Consider the following 23,771-nt stretch of genomic DNA (forward strand, 5'->3'; position numbering starts at 1 on the left):
CTGTTTTTAAGGACAGGGTTTCTTCCGGATGTTTGACATGTAATAAAGCATATAAAATATTGGGATGCAAAAAAAATTCAATAAAGAACAGCAGTTTATCTGAGGATGCTTTCTGCTGGCACCGGAGGTAAAACAGCAGGTTCCGTGTAATCAGATTACAAACTCCTCAGATTTATTAAGACATCAGCCCCAACCATTCAGTGTCACTCGGTTCCTCTGATGAGTAAGAAGATTCCTGCTGCCACACCGAGGACACCGACAGTCAGACCCACTCCACAAAACATGGCAGGTCCAAGAATGAGATCAGAGTTCTCCACAGCTGCAGACAGAAACACAGAGAGTAATGTGAACCGTCACATCTGGAAACAGTCATAGAGGAGTCCCACAGGGTTCAGTGCTGGGAACTATACTTTTTATTTCAGGCAATATTATTAGAAAACACTGCATCATTTTCATTACTATACAGATGACACTCAGTTTTACTTAAATATTAATGCTGTAAAAACTCCCTGAAAAGCCTTCAGCTAATCCAAAATGCTGCAGCAAGAGTCCTGACAGGGACTAGAAAGAGAGCAGATTTCATTGGCTTCAGTTAAATCCAGAATTCAAAATCCTGCTCCTCACATACAAGGTCTTAAATAATCAGGCCCCATCTTATCTTAATGACCTTGTAGTACCATATCACCCTATTAGAGCACTTCGCTCTCGCTCTGCAGGCCTACTTGTTGTTCCTAGAGTAGGGGAGACCGGGGATAGTTGTAACGTGGGTCAGTTGTAACACTTCCAATTTCTCCAATCAGGGCTAAGTTTCAAATGATGTGACTCATCCTGTGCATGCCCAACTCAATTCTGCTATCACATGTGAAAAATCAGCACATTTTGTCAAACACAGACAATTTAACATGAAAAAAAGTAATTTGTATGCCAAAAAGTAAGTTTTTCTACTTTATTTCAATGTTTAATAGCATTATCTGCTTTGCAGTTAAACTCATCAAATTTAAATTATGTTATTTGTATGTCTATGGGGATATATTCTGTGTAGGTCTTTAGAGCTAGTGTTTTAGCCGTTGGCTGTAATGTTAGCTAGTTCATGGCTATAGGAGTCTGGGTCAGTTGTAACAGCAACAGTCTGGGTCAGTTGTAACAATAATGCAGATGTTACAACTTACCACACTATTACTTTAACTTATATTAAACAAGTTGGGGCAACGACATCAGCAGAGAGAGGTTCATTGGTCGCTTTTGTATATGCGGTTAATGCCATTGGCAACACAATTACTTCACTGTTTGTGTTCCCACACATACATTATGCAGACCACTGTGTCAGAGATGGACCAGTAGGAAATACTGGTAGTGGAAATAAATCAGGATGGATGCAAGAAACAGATTTCCTCATCTTTCTGAAGCACTTTGCAAACCACACCAAAGTAAGCCATGATAAAAAGTAATGGAATTGCGATGCTGGTGAACAACTACATTTTTTCAGCTTCATTGTTATGTTCAAAATTGGTGCAAGAGTTGTAGGTTATAATGCCCACTGAGCCAATGAGGCCAAACTCAAGGAAGACCAACCAAAATTAATGAAATATTCAGTTGCAGAAAATTCCATAATTTGTCTTTTTCGGGGGGTTGGAATATGTTCAAAAGCTGGATTTCTGCATTCTGTCACACACACACAGCTACATAAATGTCTCTAAGTGCATTCATGTGTTGAATAAACAAAGATTACATGTTAATATTTTGTCAGTACCCTTATTTCATTGTGTTACATTTCACCCCAGGATATGTTACAACTAACCCAGACTATGGGGTTAATTGTAACATTTCACTCTTTGTGTTTGAGGCCATACCATGCAATGGGTAATTGTGCTGCAGAGAAAATAGCTGCACTATTTAATAGCCGAGACATGTAAATACTTTGCATTACATTTTGAATCCACTACCTTAAAAGAGCTCCAATTTACAGACAGAAATGTGAAAAATGTTACAACTATCCCCGGTCTCCCCTATTTAAAATTAGATTCTATCAAATAGTAGTACTAGTAGATTAAGATTAGGCTTAAAACTTTGCTTTTTGATAAAACTTCTCTCTCTGATATTGCTGACTCTTTACCTTAGAATATAAAGCAACTTGAGATTACTGTTGTTGTGAAATTGTACAATGTGAATTGAATTTTGAGTTGAATTTTCTCACCATAGAATTTGGTCATTGGTTGCATCAGGGCCACATGTTCCACGGTGCAGCTGTAGACGTCTCCCTGCTTTGGGATGAAGTCCAGTCTGGACGTCTGTTTGAAGGAACCATCTTTGTTGGGGAAGGGAACGCTGGTGTTCGCTCCTTCTGTCACCTTCTGCTCATTTTTGGTCCAGGTGATGTTGACAGGAGCAGGATAGAAACCAGTCACGTGACAGATCAGAGTGTTTTGGACTCCGAGCTCCAAATTTAGTACTGTGTAGATGATCATGCTCGAAGGAGGATCTGTGCACAAACATGTACAGGTTACTCACAACACCACTGCACTGAATATGCAACAGCATTGCAGCAAAGAGTCAGTATGTACAGGACCTGCACCGACTCTGTTGTTGTTGTTTTTTTCTCTAAAATGAATTTAACTCACAGGGTGAAACACTTTGAGCAGTGTGTGATTGCTGCTATGAGCTGAAAACTAAAAACAGAAGAGAAAGCACAGAAACACTGGGAGGACCTGAGCGTCTGCTGAAGTGAGATGTGTTTTCACTTGAATAAACAGAGAACTGAATGTTTGAAGATCCCCCAAAGTCATGTGATAAAGAGGAAGTTTGGTCTCCGCGTTTCCCGTTTCACTCCTGTGTGTCTGAGGTTTTTAGTCTCTATTGTTGTGTCGTTGATTCAGCAGCTCGTAACATGGAGCTGTAGTTCAGTATGTGTGTTTCACCTCTAAGAGTTCAGATGTTCTCTGTGTTTGTGTCATCAGGTCTTCATGGATATGAATACAAACCTGGAACTCTGTGACAATAAAGGTCACAGTGTTTGTTAGCTCACCAAAGACGTGATGAAAATGTTTCTGCTCAGATCATCTTTGTGTAATTTTTTTGAAATCTGTAAATATGGCGAATATTGGTGCTTTCTCTCCATTTAAAGAGCTCTGTATGTTGTCAACAGCTGAGAAAACAAAATATCTGTTTATCTGAGTGTCAGTACGATGATAACATAGTTGAGTTGAACATGAAGAAGCCAATCACAACTGTTAGTTTAAAACATTGACTGATAAAGTGATTTGGTAATATTGGCTGAGGTATTGGAATCAGCCCGTAGAATCTGGGGGAATTAAGGGACATTTCAACCCCGAAACACAATCCGATTTTATCTAAAAATTCAAAGAAATCAATGGATGTTGAATGTACATAACTGAAAGGATCTCCAATGATCTAACCTGTCAGCCTCTGAAAAACCCTCTTTAACACAACAACACGTTTTATTTACCTCCGCTCTCTGAATGTTTTTCTGCCCTTTACATACGGACTGTGTGGTTAAGGATTTGTGTTTACCGAGTTCTTTGGGAAAGTCCTTCATAGCCTTACGAGTCACCATCAGGTTTTGTCTGCAGATCTGTTGATCAGCCACAGCTTCTTCATAGAAACCTGGAAAGCTTATTGGATCTGCAAAGGCAGGCAGAGCATTGACTCCTGTCTGTTTGTTGAAGTCGGCGTACCAGACCGCCTCATCATCCAGGATCAGAACGTTCTCTCCATCAGTATCTGAACAGCCGCTGATGGAGTTGCTCCCATGAGCATCTGAGGAGAATAAGAGGGCTGATTGAGTGCCATCAGAGCCTTTGTGTCATTTAAGTGAAATTAAATGAATTAAAACTGTAATTTGACTATAATGGTTTGTGTATGTTGCACTTAGACAGTCCCTTTGCAGCAATCACACTCCCAGCACAATGCTCAGAATGCTATTTTCATGGAAATGTTGCTAAAAGGGATGCTGTTTGACTTTAAGATTGTACCTTGAGTTATTAATCTGCAAAGCTCAAATTAGTGAACATATTATTAATTTTACCAAATTTATAAATTCCTGTCACACATTTTTTATTGAATTATTCTAGAATGTTTCAGATCTCCATCTGTAGTCTGCACAGTGAAACAAGTTTCACTTCACTTGTGTGCGTGAAACAAACGCACACTTGAATCAGACTGATGACACATCTGTATGAAGATTTTGGAGTGTATATGTACACGCACACACCTTCATCTTCATCAGAAGCAGCAGCAGCTCTGTGACTCTCTGAATGTCTGCCAGCTCAAACACGCGCAGCAGCCAATCACAAAGCAGGGCCCATATGATGTCATCGTGACCAGCCACACACAAGCAGCAGACACACACTCACAGAAACACAAACACAACTGGTATTAATAATCATTTTCATATAAAACTCATTTTGATCAGAGCCTGATGAAGATCACAGGTGTGGAAAACAAAGGTCTTATGGAAAAAAAAAAAACACGGAGTAAGGTGACTACGGTGATCTGGGATTGCTGATACACTGAGGACACCTGGTGGACAGATGGAGAACTGCAGAGGTGATCTGGTGACATCTAAAGCCAGGAGAGGTTTGATGCTGAAACATCATCAGTAGGGATGGGTATCGTTTAGGTTTTATCCGATACCGGTGCTAAATCGGTACTTTTGAAACGGTGCCGGTGCTCAAACGGTGCTCAAACCGGTGCTTAAAGAATGGAGAACACAAAATTGGTCCAAAAACCTCTCATGTTCAGCTGGTTTTATGTAAAAAGATAACAATGTTAGCCTTTTCTACAGCTGTGGGGCATATATGGCATCACTCTTGGCTGGAAGCAGTGCTTAAACAATGGAAAAAACACAAACTTTGTCCTAAACCTCTCATGTTTAACTGTTTCCCTCTTTTTCTTTGGTCATTTTAGCCTTTTTGGCCAGGGTGAAGGGAGCATCTGCCATCAAACAAGAAGACAGCTGCATGTAGCTATGATGATGTTTGCTAGTTCACCTTACATGCATTAATGTAATAACGTGGTTAGCCTACTCAACGTAAATTACACACGGACAACATTAAACTACTCACGCAGAGAAGAACGGCTGCTGCTGCCATCAAATACGGCGCATTTCTCGGCTTTTAAAAAAAAAACCGCTATGCGTCGCCAGGTGTTTCATCGGATTTGAGGTGTTACCTCCTTTGACAGTATCACAGTATCAGCTTAAAGCACTTGTTGCTGCTGAGTTTTCATATTTTGCTGTGAAGTACAGCCAGACTTTTGACCGCTTCGCCTTGGGCATTTTTAATCTGTAGCTCTGCTCTAACAGAACTTACGTACCTGGCCCCGCCTACTATCCTCGGAAACGCAAAATGATTGGCTAGAAGTGTATCACAGCTCAAGAAAAAAAAGCACCCAAATGTGCGCTGCTTTTCGGTCTGGTTACTACCGTTTATGTCAGAACCGGTGCCATCATGGCACCGGACACCGGTACCCATCCCTAATCATCAGACTGTGAGAAACTGAACCAGCTCTAGTCCTGTTCTGTCTCCAAACTACAAACTACTGAACACTGTCAAGACTTTCAGAATAAGACTTCCTCTCTGAGCCTGTGGGAATCGACATTAGTAACAGGTCATTTATTCAGACTGTCTAACCAATGTCCCTGCTGTCCCAGTATGAGCCTACTCTATGGACGAACTGGTCCTTTCGGCAACATCTTTGTTGGAGCTCTGTTTGAACAATAATTCCCACCACGAGCTTCCTCTGAGGACACTCCTATCTCTAAGGATTATTCATGCCTGTTACAGATGTTAAGACATTATTAGGAACATGATGAACACTAACCAACTTTAACTATGAGGAGAGATAAAGAGGTTTCCAAAATAAGCCTGCTTTACATCTGAAGAATCCAAAAAATGACCTATGCTAACCACTTTTCCTTGATCTTGGTGGAAAACGATACAAGGTGAAGGAAAGGAAAGGTATGAAGGAGGATTAATAAGGATTTAAAACAAGAGAAGAGCAGTGCACTGAGGGTCCGAATGAACCTACACTCAGACACCCTCACATTGGATCTCTTAAGAGAAACTACAATCTGCAGAAGGCGGACTACAAAATGTTCATGTCACTTCACTCCAGTGTTTTAACGCTGTTGTTTTATGCAGGTCGTGTAAAACAGATCATGTGTGAAAAGTTTCCTTTTATTACTCGTGTTGGAATTTGAAAGAAACAGGAACATGTAGGCGGAGGGTCGGCCTGTGACTGTGGGCGGGTGTTTGTGAGGGTGGAGTTAGAGCACATGTGTCTGAAGCAGTTTCAGTTTCACACCGAAAGCCATCAGAATCACACAGTTACGGAGTTTTAGTTCACCCTAGTGTTTTATAACTGCAGACAACTTCGTGTTCTTGATCTTTATGTTGTTGTTTTAATTTCTGCAGAATATTTATTGAAACCACACGTTTATCTAACATCAGCTGATTATGTAAATGTTTTTTATGTAAAATGTATTTTATTTACATGGTTAGGTTTTTTAGAACCATATTTATTTTTTAACTGGTAGATTTGTTGAGCACTACATCAAATCAAATCAAATCAAATCACTTTTATTGTCACATCACATGTGCAGGCACACTGGCACAGCACATGCGAGTGAAATTCTTGTGTGCGAGCCCCACAAGCAACAGAGATGTGCAAACACAACAACACAAACGAGCAAAATACAAGAATGGCCAACCTGAAACTAATAAATATATGTACAATATATAATAGTGTATGCATTTCTGGATGTGTATACTAAATATTTTCCTACGTGTGTGTGTGTGTGTGTGTGTGTGTGTGTGTGTGTGTGTGTGTGTGTGTGTGTGTGTGTGTGTGTGTACACATTTTTACAAATTAAATAGTAAAAAAATAATAAATAAAATATATAAAAATATACAGAGTTGAATATGTGCAAAACAAGTGGCATTTATATACAGTATGGAGTGCATAATGTTGAAGTTCCAGTAGTGAAGCTGAGGTGTCTATGAAGTGTTCAGCAGTCTGATGGCCTGGTGGAAGAAGCTGTCTCTCAGTCTGCTGGTACGGGACCGGATGCTGCAGAACCTCCTTCCTGATGGAAGCAGTCTGAACAGTTTATGGCTGGGGTGACTGGAGTCCTTGATGATCCTCCCCGCTTTCCTCAGGCAGCGCTTCCTGTAGATGTCTTGGAGGGAGGGAAGCTCACCTCCAATTATCCGTTCAGAGCACCGCACTACTCGCTGGAGAGCTTTGCAGTTGTAGGCGGTGCTGTTGCCATACCAGGTGGTGATGCATCCAGTGAGGATGCTCTCAATGGCACAGTGATAGAAGGTCCTGAGGATGCGGGGGCTCATGCCGAATCAAACAATCAAACAATACATTGTTTGACCTGAGTGAAAGCTGATCTCAGGTGTTCTCCAGCAGCTAGTGAAGGAGGTCCAGCTCGTTTCTCAGATTCAGCTCTTTTGGCTCAACTCTCTTAGATGGTGTCACTCTTGATTCGTGCATTTTTAAAAGTTATTTCTTTAATTAAAACACTGTGACGTCCTTTTTGGAAGTTTAGGTGCAGTTGATTCATAAAGGAGGAAGAAACAGGAAAAGGTTGAGGGTGAGCAATGTTCCCTCTAAGCTGCGTGCATGCGCATTTGCGCACTGCTGGCACGGTTTCTGCTTACAGGAAATCTGTGTTGTGCACAAAAAAAATTCTAACCTGAATTGAAATTAAAATTTTAACAATTCTGTTTTGCAGTGTTAGTCAGTGACTGACTGCTCCCATATGGGATTAGAACGATGCCACTTTATCCCATAGTCCAGCCAATTCACATTCGTATATACGCAGCTAATCAACGTGGTTGACAGGCTGTGCCGATAGGCCACGTAAAAGCAGAGTTATGATAAAAATATCTGCAGTGTTTGTTTTTTTCCTATTGTTGTTTATTTTTACTGCGGAAGAAACGGTAAAACACTGTTTTATAAGGAAAACGCTGGAAAGCACTCTCCGCCTGTGAGCAAAAACAGCCTCCCTCCCAATTCCCACAGCCTTTCCTATTGGTGGAAAAATGTACCATCTGGAATCAAACAATGATATGGCAACATGGCATTTAGTTGTTTAGGAAGGGGGAAGTTTTAGGAGTGACGGCGGTGTTTTGAGATGTGAGAGATTTGAGACGTTTAGCGCAAATCTTGTGTAGTTAGTGTGTAGTGTAGTCAATAGTTTTGTTGTGTGTCAGAACAATGAGGCGACTGCTGAATGTTACAGGTGTTACAGCAGTGATACATCTCCTGTTGTCAGGCCTGCAAGTATCAGGCTGATGTTCTCCTTCATCTCATAGTGGACAGAAATTATTTTTGGAGTGGCACAAATAATTTGTGTGGCATCAGATTTGATGCAGAACAGCTGATTGTTGGCTGCATTTTTATGTAAACAGCTGCAAAAAACTTTGTTGTTTGCAAAACTTAGTAACTGTTTTTTTAAGACGTAACTATATAATTAATTGCCCAGAATTGGTCTTTATTTACTGTACTTGCAGACAGAGAGTTACAGACTCTCTCCCAGACCACAGACTCATAATACAAGTCAGAGCAAAAAATAAATGAATAAATAAATAAAGTTGTGTTTTCAAAATTGGAGTCCAGGTTATTTTTACTTCCAATAGTGCTAACATACTACACAGCTCATGAACATTGTAAGTGGGCTAAAGCAGTTAATTAAAGATAGTCTAACATAAATGTAAATGCTGTAATTGGATTACTTTAATAAACATGTAACATGGATGGATTTGATGCTGGCGTGACCACAGTGCACACGTCTAATGTTGCTCACAGTGGTCCAAGGGACGCTCTGGGAGTTTGTGTGTTCAGACACATGAAACATTAGAGGGAACATTGAGGGTGAGTCTTTGAATTTTATTTCCTTCCTCTCTTTAGTCACCTGCTGACCCGGGTTTGTGTCAGTACAGCCTAACATTTCTTCATGTGACCGGCTGTGGGCTAACAGGACGAGTCTAATGATTACTTTTTTAAAAGTAATGAGTAATCTGTAGCAGCTGTGTCTCTGCTCCCATCCTCCTTTTTTCTACACGTGTCCAATAACAGCTTCATTAGTGTGTCTGCTCTGCAACCACAGAGCTGCTCTTCGTGTGATGATGTGTCCTTAAGAAATGATAGGCCACGGTGACCTTTGACCTTTAAACTCTAATCAGTTCATTCTTGGATTCAGGTTATTGTGCTGAATTGAAAGAGGTGTGCACACAGTGCTGAGCAGCTGTGCTGTTCATGGTCACATGAAGGACAGCATTTAAATTTTACAGTGATGATGGTGAGTCTCATTTTCACTCAGCATTCACAGATGACACCTTTACACTAGCTTTATACTGACAGTTATAATAAGCCCCGTATGGGAGGTCAGGTAGCACCTGCTTTGATCTTACCGACCTCAGTTTAACCCACACAGAGCAGCAGCATTTCAGCTGATCACAGCCTTAAACTAAAGTATCTCACAAAAGAGATTATTGATATTTACAAATTATTATTTATCCTTCCTCTGCATCACTGCACATGAACTTTGACCCCTGCTGATGACACATTTTATGTTTTTCTGATGGTTTCAATTAAAATCTGCTTGTTTGGGTTTTTTTAACCTTTTCTGATGTGATTAGGTGTTGTGATCAATTTTTCAATGAGTTATTGATCCCAGGAGTTCAGCTATTTGAAGCTTCATCCTTGTGATTTAAAACGTTTTTAGTTTAAATGTTATTCTCATAAAGTAGTTTTATTCAATCATACTTCTAAAGTAATTAGTAGTTATTTACCTGCAGTGGCTGCCTTTCTTCTGTACCTCCTCTCTTTGGTCCTCCTGGTGCATTTTAGGAGCTCGACCTCCTTCATTTTGGAGTCTGGCACTGCGTCAGTGGGCAGAAGTAGACAAGGAAACACAAACTGAGGAAAGGAAACCAGCAGTGAGAATAAAGCTTCTTAAAAAGATTTTTTTAAAGTAGATTTCTCTTTTTTTTAGACATAAAATGGAAATATTCAAGCATATATATTTAAATTTTCATGTAAAGCATCAATAGTAAAAGTAACTCAAAACTGTACTCAAAGTAAAAGTACTTATCAGTCTGTCTAAACTGTAGTAAACTCTGGCCTTAGTGGAACATGTATTACATCTTAACTTTTTCATGTCCTTGAATCTAAAATTTAAAATGTGAGGTGGTGCAGCTGCAGACTCACAATGCTGTGAAATGTTTATGAGTGGATGAGTGGGTCTGTTGCTCTGTCTTAATCTGGATAAAACAGATGAATGTAAACTCAATCACGTGCAGGCAGCTTCTCTTTCTGAAACAGGGAAACATGGAGCACCATAAAAATCTTGCGCTGTTAAACTGTTAGAGGTGTTAGCTGTTAGAGGTGTCAAACATATGGCACGTGGGCCAGAACTGACCGGCCAAACAGGCCAATGTGGCCCACTCGGTCGGTTTAGATAACATGACCGGGAACGGGGGCATTGATCTGAACTTTTCAATTTATTTTCAACATTTTTCAATTTTCTGACCAATAAAGCCGTCGCTTTTGGTCTGCAACATACAGAGTTAAAGACAAACAATCAAATCGCATACTGCTCCTGTGATTTACTACACCAGCTTTACTTTATAGTGAAGAAAAACTGAGACCCAGCATTAAAGATGTAGTTCATTTACTCAATAAATCAAACTGTGCATCCAAAATTAATCCGTGAAAGATGTTGTGTGGTGTTATTGTTCTGCTCCTATCCCCATGCTGAAGCAAGGCAGATTCATTCAGCAATCAAGAGAAGAAGGAAATAAAACTTAAAAGAATAAAAAAAAAAATCGCAATCAAAAAGACAAATGGTCATGACAGAAAAAAAATTGACTGCAAATTAGGAGAAGCCTCAAACATCACAGAACATCAGCTTCAGCTCTGAGATGAGAAACTTTAAAAGCACTTAAAGTTAAAAGTTTAAAAGCACAGAACCTCTGATGGATCTGCAGCATGATAACACCTGACAACCTGCTCTTGCAGAGTACTGTTTCTGGTGTTTGAACTCAGTGATAACATGATGAAAACCACATGTATGTGGGAGGAAACATGTGAGCCACCACTGATCTCGTTTCACCTCTCAGGATCTCTTCTGCTCTGATTGGCCAACAAACGTTACATCTCTACTGATCCTAAAACTTTCCCACTATTCACCTAAATGATTTATTTGGATTTATCTGTCATCCTGGAGGATATGATCGGATATAGGGAGTTTATATTTCCTTCAGAGCAAAACTGAGGGTATAAAATCCCAATCACTGAGGGGACGAGTTCACGCTCCCTCTGAGGGAAACAAGCGTTCAATTCAAACGTCTCTTACTGAAACTTTATTAGACTCATTAACTATCTGTGTTAACACATGCAGCTGCCGGACACCGCCCGGTGAACCGTTAATTTTCACCGTTACGCCGTTTGTTTTCCGCTGTGCTCGCCTTTCTAGTCAGGCACTGCTCAGGACACCTCTCTCCTCGCTCCATTCGCCCGCCCTCCCCGAATAGCGCCCAATCAACATCGCAGATCCCGTGAAGGCTGGGGCTCAACTTCGCACCCGATTGGACACTTTTGCGGTCGAGCGCGAGGTCCCTGCCGTCGCGTATAAGAGCGCGAGCTCGAGTATCTGAGCACGATGAAGGCAGCTAGCAGTTAGTAGCTAGTCGTAGCAGAAGTCTACTGTTATAGTTGAAGTCACGGGCCGTTACAGAGCACACGCACACTGACCGGCACATGCACGGGGAGCTGGGTGCGGGCTTGTGTTCATGCACACAGCGGGTTTCCGGTGGTGTTTCGGGACTTGTTTATCTTTGAGGGGCGTGTGTGTTTGCTCCGTGCTTGGCGGCTAGCTGCAGAAGCTAACTGTGTTTGTTTCTTGTAGTGCAATTGAATTATTCATGAGGGCTCGCAGGGATTGGCGGAGTGAGCGACGGGGGCGGGGCTAGGACGGGGTTTCCTCGGGATTTTGGGGGCGCACGCACGCACACGCGCTGACAAAAACATAAACCGGATATTTCTAAGACTCGGAGGGTGAAGTCTGGACTGCGGACGGTGATCTCTGCAGGACACTGTGAGTACAATCGATCAGTCAGTGATTGATTATTGATCGACGACGTTTGCCTGGTTTGTTTGAGTGAAGAACTTTGAAGCAATCAGATTAAATCAATGCTGATTTAACGATATTTGTAAGAATTTTTATTTCGATTATTCTTCAAAGTAAGAGTCACAAATAAAAGTGACACTTTGACGCACTAACCAGAAAGAACTCATGTAGGTGCTTTTACTTTGAAACATCAGGATGTTGAACTTCCTTCAGGAGGTCACAGTTACGTTTGAGATGCAGTTTTTATCTCGTTCACCCCTCTGAAGTTTACTTATTCTGCTCATTTATCACTAAAGCCTTGTTCAGCGCCCTCCATAATATGACAACTTTGTCCCTGTTTGGCTGCCCTCCGGAAGCCTGCTGAGGGGCATTAACACACACCCATCTAATAAGGTTTCAGCAAGAGACGTTTGAATTTAACGTTTGTTTCCCTCAGAGGGGGCGTGAACTCGTCCCCTCAGTGTGTGGGATTGTATACATATTTCACAAGTCATTCATTGATCAATATTGTTCACTGATTACAGCCTCAGGGGAAATAGAAGCTGCTCGATGAGTTTCTATCGTCATAGAGATCCGAGATTCCTGTGTGGTGCTCAGTGTTTTAATGTTAGCACACATCGCAGTCTGATTGGGAGGATGCCAGCCCAAAGAAAACGAAAGTTGTCAGGTTACATACAAATTTCTGGAAACCATCAGGATGCAAAGCAGAGGTGGCAGGGATGTCTGATTGGCTGTGTGATGGAGGCAGGGTATAAAAGAAAGTTCAAGCTTAAGTCGGTGCTGAGGGTCCTTCATCCCAGTTTCAGCTCAGATTTCCCTCAAAACTGCTTTCATTGAAAGATGCTCTTCCTTATGGCACTTATACTTAAAGTCCTTTTAGGGATGAAGTTTGGGCTCCTTCTATGTGTTATTCTGGCACTGGGGATCATTTTAAAATGAGTTTTTTAGAAAACCTTTTTGAGTTTAGACGTCCCTCCGTTGTTTCAGGGTAAATATCTGATCCCGTGGATCCTCAGGAGTGGAGCTCAGGTTAATGCAGAATGAGCTTAAGGTCTGTTTGCAGATGGTGTTTGACGGGCGGTGCTGCCAGCATTCACACGTGTGTGAATGTTTATCCCTGCAGTTTGGCTTTCTCCCTTCCAGCTGATCCAGGAATGTGCAGGGGGAAATGATGGTCCCAAACAGACTAATCGCGGTTGTTCCAGGCTGTGTCGATGTCGATGTGTAGTTAGAGGTGGAGGTCATGTTACGATGTGCCTACAGTGCAGATTTAACCATGAAAATGAATCCCACTTTAGGAGGGAGAGAGACAAGTTCGCTTTGTTTGACAGGAGCAAACCTGGGACAAACACTGTTAGCTAAGCGGGCAGCAGAGTGGTTAGTTTGCTGAGCTATCAAACACTCTATGTTACAGTGCAGCGTGTTCATAGTAACTGATAACATTCATCACTTTTACACAAGAACATAGTTTATTTAGATTTTTACGTTTTTGCAATAATCTGCTCAGCTGCTGTTTTTAAACTCAATGGTTGTCAGGTTTCCCCTGCGAAGTCTATCTGAAAAGGGTACATTTTAAATTTTCTTTTAGCTTTACATGAAAATTTTTCCTCAATAATAAAGAAGAATCTGAAAATGGGAAAAGCAAAAAACGAAACGGATAAAGAAATAAAACCCTGAGTGAGGATGAAAACACAATTAACGGATAATAAAACTTTTGGTGCTGAGTTCAGGTTCAGCTGGGTTTTTTCTGTTTGTATTCACTCTTCTAATAGAGCTTCATTAATGAGGTTACGATCAATAATTCAGTAATTATTATACATTTATGTCTCGTGGTTTATCTTAAGTAGCTGAATCTGACTCCACCCCTTCTTCTTTTGCAGGTCATTGTGATTGGCTAGACTGCAGAAGATGATGTCAGTGGACAAAGAGGCGGTCCTCACCCATGAGGCGCCCATCAGACTCAGCCCCGTCTTCCCCGCTGCCATCAGCCTATCAGAGCAGCCGCAGCTGGCTAAACCCCTCCCCATCATCCGGGCTAAAAATGGCCTCCAGCCGCCTGATGACAGCCAGCCGGCCCTTCCGGCGCCACCTCCTCCTCCATCGACTCAGCGAATCGGGAATAGGCGTTACTCCATGGGCGTGGGCTTCAAGGGGCTGACCAAGCGCCGACGCCGCGCCAACAGCGACAGTCTGTCAGAGTCTGTGTTACCGAGTCACTTCCTGTTGGGCGGGAACATCTTTGACCCGCTGAACCTGAACTCGCTGTTGGACGAGGAAGTAAACAGGTGAGGAGGTTATTGGTGGATTCATTCAGAGATCAATATAACGTCACTGCTGCAGGATTTAACACTGACACCACCTTTATGCTCTTCCCCTTTTCTTCAGAACAACCAATCAGGAGACACCAAAGTGCTCACCCCTGCCGTCACGGGGCGAAGACCCCGTAGAGATCCTGGTGCCTCGTGACATCACTGATCCTCTGAACCTGAAGGGAGGGGGAAAGGGGGGTGAGGATGGACGAGGGGTCCTGCTGTCCCCACTGAAGTCCAAGAGGAAGCACAGGACCCGACACCACAAAGTAGGAGGAGGGGACGGCGAAGGAGACAAGGAGGTGGCAGCAGCGCCGCTGTTTCCCCACACAGGTGGATTCAGAGGTGAGACACCTGCAGCTTTACTGACACCCGGTGGACGAGCAGGAAACTGCAGCAGCTCACACAGTAAATCTACAGGTTTTTTTCAGATATTCATCAAGATATCAGGGAGGCGCTCTCATATTTAATGCAATAATGCGATGCAGCAGGTTATTAGTTACTTTTTTTCAGTTTTTTGTTCGTTTTGCGGGTTATGTGCCCCGTCTGTAGTCCCTCGCAGTCCGAGGCTCCTCTGTATAACTGTAATAATTGATCTGCATGGCGCACTGATCGTTTTTGTACTCCTTCCTGTGAATGTCTGATTTGAGTCTGTAGCTTTAAATCAGACATGAACCGTAACAACGGCTCTGAACTTACACATGTGTGTACACATAAACTGAGAAAACAACCGGTGGGCCTGTGTCCTTACACTCGCTCGTACCTGGCTGCAGCTGTTCTACCTGCAGAGTCCACCTGAGTGAAGTCTGTGCATGGACGTCTGTTTTGTCGCCTGCAGTACCGTTGTTGAACAAAGAGGGCAGCGTTCCTCCATCTCCTCTCCCCTGTGAGCTCAACACTGCCATCACCTGCCGAGACGACGTGGCCCCGTCCCCCATCCTGCCCAGGAGGCACACCCACCCTCCACCTGGCCCCCCCCACAAGCCTGGGAGCCAGGGTGACGGGCGGCAACGAAAGCGGCGACGCACCACCTCGACAAGGTTGGCAGATGGTGCTGGAAGCACCATTGTCACAACGACTGTAGCTCAGCCAAGCAAATTCCAGACACCGTTAGTGGGAGGGGCTAAAGCTGCCAGGTGAGTGTGTCATCTAAACTGAGTAATCACTGTGATCTGATTGGGTGTCTTTATCACATGACATCTGTACCACCTCCTGCAGGTGTGGAGGACCTCAGACTGGTTCCACTAACCCCAGAGAGAAGAAGAAGGACAAACACCGCTACCAGTACGGGAACCACAGCCGTTGCTATGGCTACCAAGGTTTTTATGGAGACAAGTGGGAGGGGCGGGTTGGGGCAGAGGAAGACCCAAGGCTCCGGGTCTTTGAAGCTGATTGGTTCAGAGACAAGACGGTTCTGGACGTAGGCTGCGGCACTGGTCACATGACACTGGCTGTTGCCCGAAGATTTAACCCCACCCACATCTTGGGGGTGGAGCTAGACAAGCAGCTCGTCCGTGCTGCCATACAGAACATTAGACACTTCCTGTCACATGACCTGGTGGTGGAGGACAGAGGGAAGAGGAAAGACACGGTAGCCCCGCCTCCTCCCGAACAGGAAGGGGAGGAGGGGCAGGAGGAGTTGATGAAGGAGTTCCAACAGGCTCTCTCCCTCCTCTCCTTCCCTCTGTCCTTCAGGGTGAGTCGGGGCCCTCTCTCAGCTCCTCCCCTTCTCTCTCCTTCATCCTCTTCCTCCTCCAGGTTCCCCAGTAACATCACCTTCATCCAGGTGAGTCTCACTCTCCATCAGACCCCTCGCTGGTGTCCAGCCACCGCTCACCACTGTGACTCCTCCCACAGGGCGACTACGTCTCAGACCGTGAAGCTTGGCCTGGGCGGGGCCATTATGATGTCATCATGTGTCTCAACGTAACCAAGTGGGTGCAGCTGCAGTCGGGTGACGCAGGTGTGGGTAGACTATTCAAACGAGCCTATCAGAGCCTGTCGCCAGGTGGAATATTTATCCTGGAGCCACAACCATGGAGCAGCTACTGCCACAGCAAGAGAGCCTCGGTAACGCCTAGCAACATGAATATAATCATATGCAGTGTGAGAGAGAAACAGCATCTGTCCTTTGCTCATCCTTCTGACACAATGTGATCGATGACAGCAGGAAGTATTCACACGTATAAAGACCAGATTTTACATGTAGAGATAACAGCAACAGGAAGTGACGGTGCTCAACACTGTGTGTCTATCACAGTCCGGTCCTTTAGAGTCGTAATGGTTTCCTAAAAGATCAAAGGGTATGAGTAACTATGGAGTAACTATGATCTGATATTTTGCATTAACTTTGTTAGTAAAAGTGTTCTTGTGTATTCTTTTGCAACACTTTGAGCATTTTGGCAGAAGAATGAATTTATTCATGGGTACTGGTTCACTAAACACGCATGCAGGGAGCGTCTGTAAATATCTGTGCTTCTGTGTATATACATCTAAGAACATTCAGCAGCACGTGTATCCAGTAAAAAGTTCATTTCTGTGGTTTTCCAGAAAACAACGTTCAGTCACTGCAGGAGTTTGAGGCTCAGGCCTGAACAGTTCACCTCCTACCTGACGGACAGCGTGGGCTTCAGCTCCTACAGACTCATCACACACGCAGGTGACAACATGCACATATGCACCCATCAGGGCTCCGGTGTATTCTGGCTCATATTTGACCACTCGTCTTGGCAGGATCGGTAGAGTTAGTTAAATTTGTTAGTTTCCGGGAATGGACTTCTCCAAAAATTTTTCATAAAGTTGGTCTGAGCTTTGGGAATGCCGTTCCAGGCGTTTAATTTTAGCCTGCTTTATCCCTCCCAAAACCAGGTCTGATGTGTTTGTGATCATTGTCTTGTTGGAACACTGAGTTGTGTTCAAAGTTTAATCATCTTGCTGTTAAACAATAAACCATTAAACATGTTTGCCGTACACTAACCCAGAAAAAAGAAAAGTTAAACATTAGCCGGACACTTGTGCCTGTGTGAGTGGATGGATGACCACACCTGTAAATACAGTGACACAGATGCTGAAGTATGTGAGCCAGCTAATGCTACCTAGCCTAGCTGTATCCATAGACTGTATGTTAGCATTACTGCTAATGATTGATATCCCAGTAAAATCCTGCAGTTTCACTGAGCACACCTGCCGCTCACACCTTGGTGATGCCTTGTTAGTTAACAGCAGCAGGCCAGGTGAATAACTGCAGACGTTTACCTGAAGACTGTTAGACTGCACAGGTGTGTGTGATCTGAGCTGTCTGCTTGTGTTTCCAGGTAACCAGCGGCCCATCTACCTGTTCCATAAAGGCTCTGCGCAGAAGAAGTGAGCTCACGCCTTCGGCGTCCTTCTGTTTCTATGGAAACGGCATTAAAACTGTGACTGAACAAACTGATGATGTCGCACAGCAGAAGAGAGAGAACTGGAACCTGATTGGATTGCAGTACTCCTGTGGATGTGATTGGTTGAGTACAGGTGTCCATGTCCACCTAAACCAGTAACATGATTTTTCCATTCAATGAGATTTCCCCACACAGACGTGATATCATGTGTCTGATGCTGGGATTATACTGGTTGTTGATCAGATCAATAAGACAGTAAAGCACAAAGAAATAACTGCGTTTCTATTGGCCGCTGGATACCAACAGGAAGTGGTTTTTCATATTTCTTCCACTGCTTTTTTTTCCTGTCAAAATAAAGCTACTGACTCCAAATCCCTGAATTAAGGCTGCTCATTTGTCTTTCAGGTTTTCTGTATAAAGTACAACATATTGTGAACTCCTCACAGTATGACCTGAATTGGCATTAAATTTGTTAAACCTGCCTCAGATTGTCTCTCTCATGCTCTCTGCTAATAAGCAGTTAGATGGAGACCTGGAAATTCAGAGGATCTGTGGAAAGCTGCAACATCATAACAAGGAGGAGTACCATCTCTACTCCAGGTCCTTCCTGAAGGATCAAGCTCCCCATTCCAACTCTAAGAAGGATGGCACACATCCTTCAGAGGAAGAGGAACAGAGTCAGTGTACAGCACTGGTGGAGTCCAACATGACACCATGTGAGGTCTGCAGCAAGCAGGTTTATCTAAAGAAGACATCAGGAAACTCGGATCTAATCAGTGCACAAAGAAGACATGAGGTGTCCAGTGATGGTCGGGGGATCAGACGTGAACCAGGACTACAAACACAGCAGACTTGATGTTCCTGTGGGAGCTCCTCCTCAACCTGCTTCACGCGCCGCTCACAGCCTGAAACAGCTTCAGGATCTCAGCAGCTTCTCTTTAAATTCAGTCAGTTTTGGGGTTGTTAGCTGTTACACTAAGATGACAGGGGCAGAAAAGCATGCTGGGAGCTGTAGTTCTGAACAAAAGACAGATCCATTCATGAGAAGATTTTCAGTCACCACACAGAGTGGAGCTTTTAGATATTTAATGGAGGTGTAATTGTGCAACTTTGCCACAAGAGGGAAGTAGTGCACCGTGTTAGACTGCTGACAGCCTCAGAGTGAACGTCTCACTCTGCTGTGTCCACTCGTCACTCCAGCACTCGAGGGTCGGCGTCCTGAAATGAGGTCATTAGAAGGACTGACTGCATGCTGAAGTGGTAGTTCAGCCATTAGAGTCATGATTTAACAGCTGATGAGTGAATGAACATGGTGCAATAGAAGCGCAGTATTCTGAACACTTACATTTAATTACATGTGTTTGACTCCGGGGTTTCCACCTAAGCATGCCGTCAGTCTGGCTAATGACCTCCTATATTTAGGTGTGCTGTGCAGGCACGTGTAAAGGTTTCAGTCAAACTGACTGTGAAGTGGATGGTTAAAGAAATTAACACGAGCCTTCCTCAGCATGTTTGGTATAAATGGCTAAAAGTCTGTCTTGCCATCACCCTGAGAGTTTGCTGGCAATCCAAAAGCTGTTCTTCAGTCGTGTTGCCAAACAAGGCAGCGATGCAGAAAGACACAACACATTCAACTTTCAACTGGAGACCAGCAGCTTTAATAATTGTAGGTGATGACTTATAAGAAGACTTCCTAAAATCCATAATCCTGTCTTTAGTTTTTGGCACATTCAGTGAGAGGAAGCCACAAAATATCCAACCGTCCACTTCTTAAACACAGAGGTCTCTGCTGTGGTTTCTGTCACGCACCTCCAGGTGAGGATGTCCTGTCACTGGACCCACACAGGTAATTATACTGTAGCTGCAAAAAGCTGTTTGTCTACCAGCTGGTTTAAACACATACTCACGACTGCATTTATTCTTAAAATCATTTTCTAATGTAGAATCAGCTAAAGACGTTTTCATGAGTGAACGTAGTAACTGAGGGGAGTCCTGCTGTGTCCCTGAGGTCCAGGAGGAGGTAACGGTCCACCTCACAGGTGAGACTCGTTGGTACCAGCCGGTGAGGAAGCTGCAGGAGTTTGTGTGTTAGCTGTGTTAGCTAACTACAGACTGATGTCTAATCCTCCTTTCATCATCGCCATGCTGTTGCCGTAGTAACAGCTGAGCTGCAGGTGAAAACTGAATCACCTGAAAGACTCACAAACAACGTCTGAGTAGCTCTTTATTAGCTTTACTGGATTAAACTCACACAAATAAATGACACGCAGCCTTCCTGCAGCAGCGTCCACGGCTCCCACTCATGCTCACTGCTCACCTGACACTCACAAAGCTTTAAACAGGACATGAGTACAGAGTAACGACACAAACTGATCAGTAGGAGAAAATGAAGTGTTTCCAGTATAATTGATACCATCACACCGGCTCCACTCTGACATCACTGATCAATAACCAAAGAACACACAGATCAAACTTCAGCCATCAGAGGAGTCAACGGAGCTGCTTCTGTTCCTGATGTGCTGATCTCTCCCTGCAGGCAGCTTCACACAAACACCATAAAATAATAAGTGAAAGCAGAGAGAACCAAGTGACAGTGAACAAACACCTGTAACTGTGAACAGCACGACCCCGATGATGTTTCCTGGCTCCAGGCCACACAGCTGTATCTGGCTCTCTGTGGGGCGTTTAAGGGTCGGGCTGAACCGTCCGCTTTTCACACGCTCGTCTTTCTTTCACTCGGTCTCTGTGATGCCGCTCCTGTTTGTCAGGCTTCTCAGGACGGTGCCACCACTCCACCCGAGTGTCTTCAGGCAGCTGAGCTGTGGTTCTGAAGGGCAGCCGGACAGACTCCGCCCCCTCCTCCACCTCCACCCGACACTCTGAGAGAACAGCAAACACAGCATGAGGTGTACAAACAGCAGCAGGTGTCACAGTTGCGGAGAAAGCTGATGCAGAGCAGAAGGTAACAAAGCACAGCACATTAGAAGCAGCTGCTGAGCTGATCACAGTCTGATGGGATTGTTTCTCCTGTCAGCTGCTGCGTGGATGTAAAAATGATCATTCAGCCAAAGGTGCTCCAAATAACTGTCTTAATGCTCCAATAAATATTATATTTAACCTCCTAAGACCCGAACTCCTACATGGCATGCATTTTTAAATTCTCTTTGCTATTTGGGCTGATTGGGACCTGAAGAATGCAAAAACAGAGAATTTCCAGATTTTTTTTTTACCCGATTTTTGTCTCTGAGAAAAATGAGATCCACATGAGAGGACATTCGTTTTAATTTTTGATAGAACAGCAGCAGTATAATGTCCTCGTTAGTGGATATCAGGCCCTCGTGGAGCAAATTTTTGTATTTTGGTCTAGACGTCCCAAAATGTGATGTCCAAACATGTGGACGCCAGGTTCATGGCGGTTAAAGAAACAATCGTAAAGTTCTGTTTCCAGTTTGTCATTATTACAAACAGACATCAAACAGGATCTATGGATTAAATGGATGGAGATAATGATCCTACCGTCACAATGAGTTTGACCTTTAACCTGTATCTACAGCACTGACCTCTGACAGTAAGCAGCACTTGTTTCTTCAGCAGGATGTTTCCCTCCCTGCTAATGGTGCAGGTGTAGGTGTTTGTGTCTCTCTCTGTGGGGTGTTTCAGGCTCAGACTGAGGTCTCCAGTTGTCAGCGGGTCTTCATTCATCTTCGTTCGATTTCTGATTTCTGACCTCCCTGTCCCCTCATTGTCTTCTAGTCTCAGTCAGATTGTGTCTCAGTTTGTTCCTGATGTGTTCCTGACTCGTTCTTTGGTAACTAGTCTGCAGCGTCCTGTAAAGTGCTGCAGACGTGTTGGATGAAGAGCAGAAGAACAGACAGACTGAGCCTCCACAGTCGGCCATGCCTCACACGGCTCTTTACTTTGGGCTTCAGCATTAGCAACGTGTCTGAGGAGGATGTCCGTTTGAGAGACCATAACTGCGCCTTTTTTGAAATTCACTTGAGGACACGCCGTTGGATAAACGCGTCTATTTTAAACTTAAGGAGAATGTATCACAAAGCTGAATGACTATGGAAGAAAACTAAAGTGGAAGTGCACAGGCTCTCTCAGAGATCTCATGCTCTCCTTAAATGAAATGGTGAAAATGGCTGCTCTGATTTTTCTAGGTTCTGTGAGGTTATTATATTATCTTATGCCACGTTATACCCCTGATTAATGATTGTGAAATTATTATGTAGTCTTAGTTTGCATTATTCTCCTGACTTAGAAGAAGGTGATAACGATTACATTTGTTAAACTGATTTGCATTACATTAGACTGCTGATTTATTGTGTATGAATGATATTGTTTATGATGCATTATACTGCTGAGTTATAAGAAATGCTGTTTTCAGAGAGTCAGGACCTTGTTGTCTGATAGTAGAGGAGACAGAGAGCACATTCCACGGGAGCTTCACTCCCACCGTTGTTGAAGGCAGACGAAATAGGGAGCCAAGGCCATAAGTCAGGCTCGCTTTTGATTAGAGTCCCAAACATGATAGCTTGAACCAAGTTTGAAGAATTAAGAGACCAATTGAGGAACATAATAAGTGAGGGAGGCGTAGTAGGGAAAGGTGTTTGTTTTTGTCTCATGTCTCAGAGGGTGTTGTCTCAGTCCCTCGGCCAGAGGACGGGTAGAGAGGGTCAGAGCGAGGGCAGTGGACCTGGGAACGGTGACCCGGGCCCATGATGCCATTGATGGACATGGAGGCAGCTGAGTGGGTCGAGGAGTGACACAGCGCAACGTATGGTGACCTCTTGTAGTCAAGAGGTCAAAAGCGGGAGTGTGGAGATCAGGGAAATATTTTACTGATGATTTCATAACCATCATCATTACCATTACATTAATTATCATTTCATCAAAGCATTTATTGAAGCTGTTGGCCTTACGTTAAAACTTGTATTACAGGTGCAGTCAACCTATTACATACATACTTTCAGTTCGGTTATTATCCACATGAGAATTGGCCTCTCTTTTCATAAGTCAGAGTTCGAGTGAGGTCGACACACACACACACACACACACACACACACACACACACACACACACACACACACACACAGTAGTTAAGTTCATGTTTTGGGTAAGAGTGGCAGACACAATTTTTCATGTTTTCAGGAGATAAGCGAAAAGTTAGACGTCAACAGAATGCACCTGGCCTACAGACGGAGAAAATGTTCTTTTCCCATGTGTCAAAAGTCAACAGAACATTTGTGGTTTGAAACTTACGTCTGTATTGTATCTGTTTGACGTAAGAGGAGGCGTCAGAAAATATTCCCTGATGCTATAAGACAGTTGCATGTGTAATTTTGGGGCGAGATCGATGCTGAATGTTTTACAGTGTTCATCTCCCACACTGCGTGTATTCATTAAATCATTGTTTGACCAACTCTTCTGGACCAATTGTTGTTTTTGTGCTCACCCTCAATATTTGAACCCATTTAACAGTTCATATCAGAAAAGTTTTGTTTGACTGTTGTGTCTCGAGCTGCCTCACCTATAAAGCAGACAGCAACAAAAGTCTGATTTTCTGTTGATAAGATCAAAACAATCAATGACAAATCTCCCCAAAGCTTTCTTGTTCTGGCATCTCACTCCTGGTCTACTTTTACACCTGTGACATTTGATGATATGGTGACCCTGGTAGATAAAAAGAAGCCGTCTTCAGTTCCCTCAGATATTCTCCCCTCAAAGCTTTGTAGCAAAGTCTTTGACACTATTGGTCCTTGGGTTGTAAATCTTTTCAGTGCTTTTCTTCAGACTGGAGTGTTCCCAGTGTTTTTAAACATGCCATTGTGGAACCAAAGCTCAGAAAACCCAGCTTAGATCCAACATTACATCAACATTATAGATCAATTTCTCAATTTGTGATTGTCTACAGCAGAG

The 23,771-nt window shown here is 43.4% G+C and overlaps 2 protein-coding genes across 2 annotated transcripts; one reads left to right on the forward strand and one right to left on the reverse strand.

The window, feature by feature from the left end:
- Positions 1-127: 127 nt before the first annotated feature.
- On the reverse strand, positions 128-9,897 carry LOC146634804 (H-2 class II histocompatibility antigen, A-U alpha chain-like). Its single transcript, XM_085349958.1, has 4 exons — positions 9,822-9,897; positions 3,529-3,774; positions 2,195-2,479; positions 128-319 (listed from the first exon to the last, which is right to left on the reverse strand). Exons 1-4 carry the CDS (start codon positions 9,895-9,897, stop codon positions 204-206), a joined length of 723 nt encoding a protein of 240 aa, XP_085206084.1. The 3' UTR covers positions 128-203.
- A 1,809-nt stretch (positions 9,898-11,706) lies between these two features.
- Positions 11,707-18,215, forward strand: LOC146634805 (7SK snRNA methylphosphate capping enzyme-like). The gene is made up of 8 exons (XM_085379157.1): positions 11,707-12,127; positions 14,041-14,445; positions 14,546-14,814; positions 15,308-15,605; positions 15,688-16,255; positions 16,327-16,539; positions 17,020-17,128; positions 17,784-18,215. The coding sequence occupies exons 2-8, from the start codon at positions 14,069-14,071 to the stop codon at positions 17,834-17,836; spliced, it is 1,887 nt and encodes a 628-aa protein (XP_085235283.1). The 5' UTR covers positions 11,707-12,127; positions 14,041-14,068; the 3' UTR covers positions 17,837-18,215.
- The last annotated feature ends 5,556 nt before the right edge of the window (positions 18,216-23,771 follow it).

This window comes from Diplotaxodon limnothrissa, linkage group LG3 (genome assembly GCF_057381915.1).
Source record: "Diplotaxodon limnothrissa isolate DT_005_m linkage group LG3, D_limnothrissa_male_GT1.1, whole genome shotgun sequence".
NCBI lineage: Eukaryota > Metazoa > Chordata > Actinopteri > Cichliformes > Cichlidae > Diplotaxodon > Diplotaxodon limnothrissa.

Bases quoted from the DNA above. Each gene is read 5' to 3' on its own strand.
- LOC146634805 (XM_085379157.1), top strand. From the start codon at position 14,069: ATGATGTCAGTGGACAAAGAGGCGGTCCTCACCCATGAGGCGCCCATC. The intron at 14,815-15,307 runs GTGAGACACCTG...TGTCGCCTGCAG, and splicing joins CCACACAGGTGGATTCAGAG to TACCGTTGTTGAACAAAGAG. The intron at 17,129-17,783 runs GTGACAACATGC...TTGTGTTTCCAG, and splicing joins CAGACTCATCACACACGCAG to GTAACCAGCGGCCCATCTAC.
- LOC146634804 (XM_085349958.1), bottom strand. From the start codon at position 9,897: ATGAAGGAGGTCGAGCTCCTAAAATGCACCAGGAGGACCAAAGAGAGG. The intron at 3,775-9,821 runs GTAAATAACTAC...TATTCTCCTCAG, and splicing joins AAGAAAGGCAGCCACTGCAG to ATGCTCATGGGAGCAACTCC. The intron at 320-2,194 runs GTGAGAAAATTC...TTCTGTCTGCAG, and splicing joins ACCAATGACCAAATTCTATG to CTGTGGAGAACTCTGATCTC.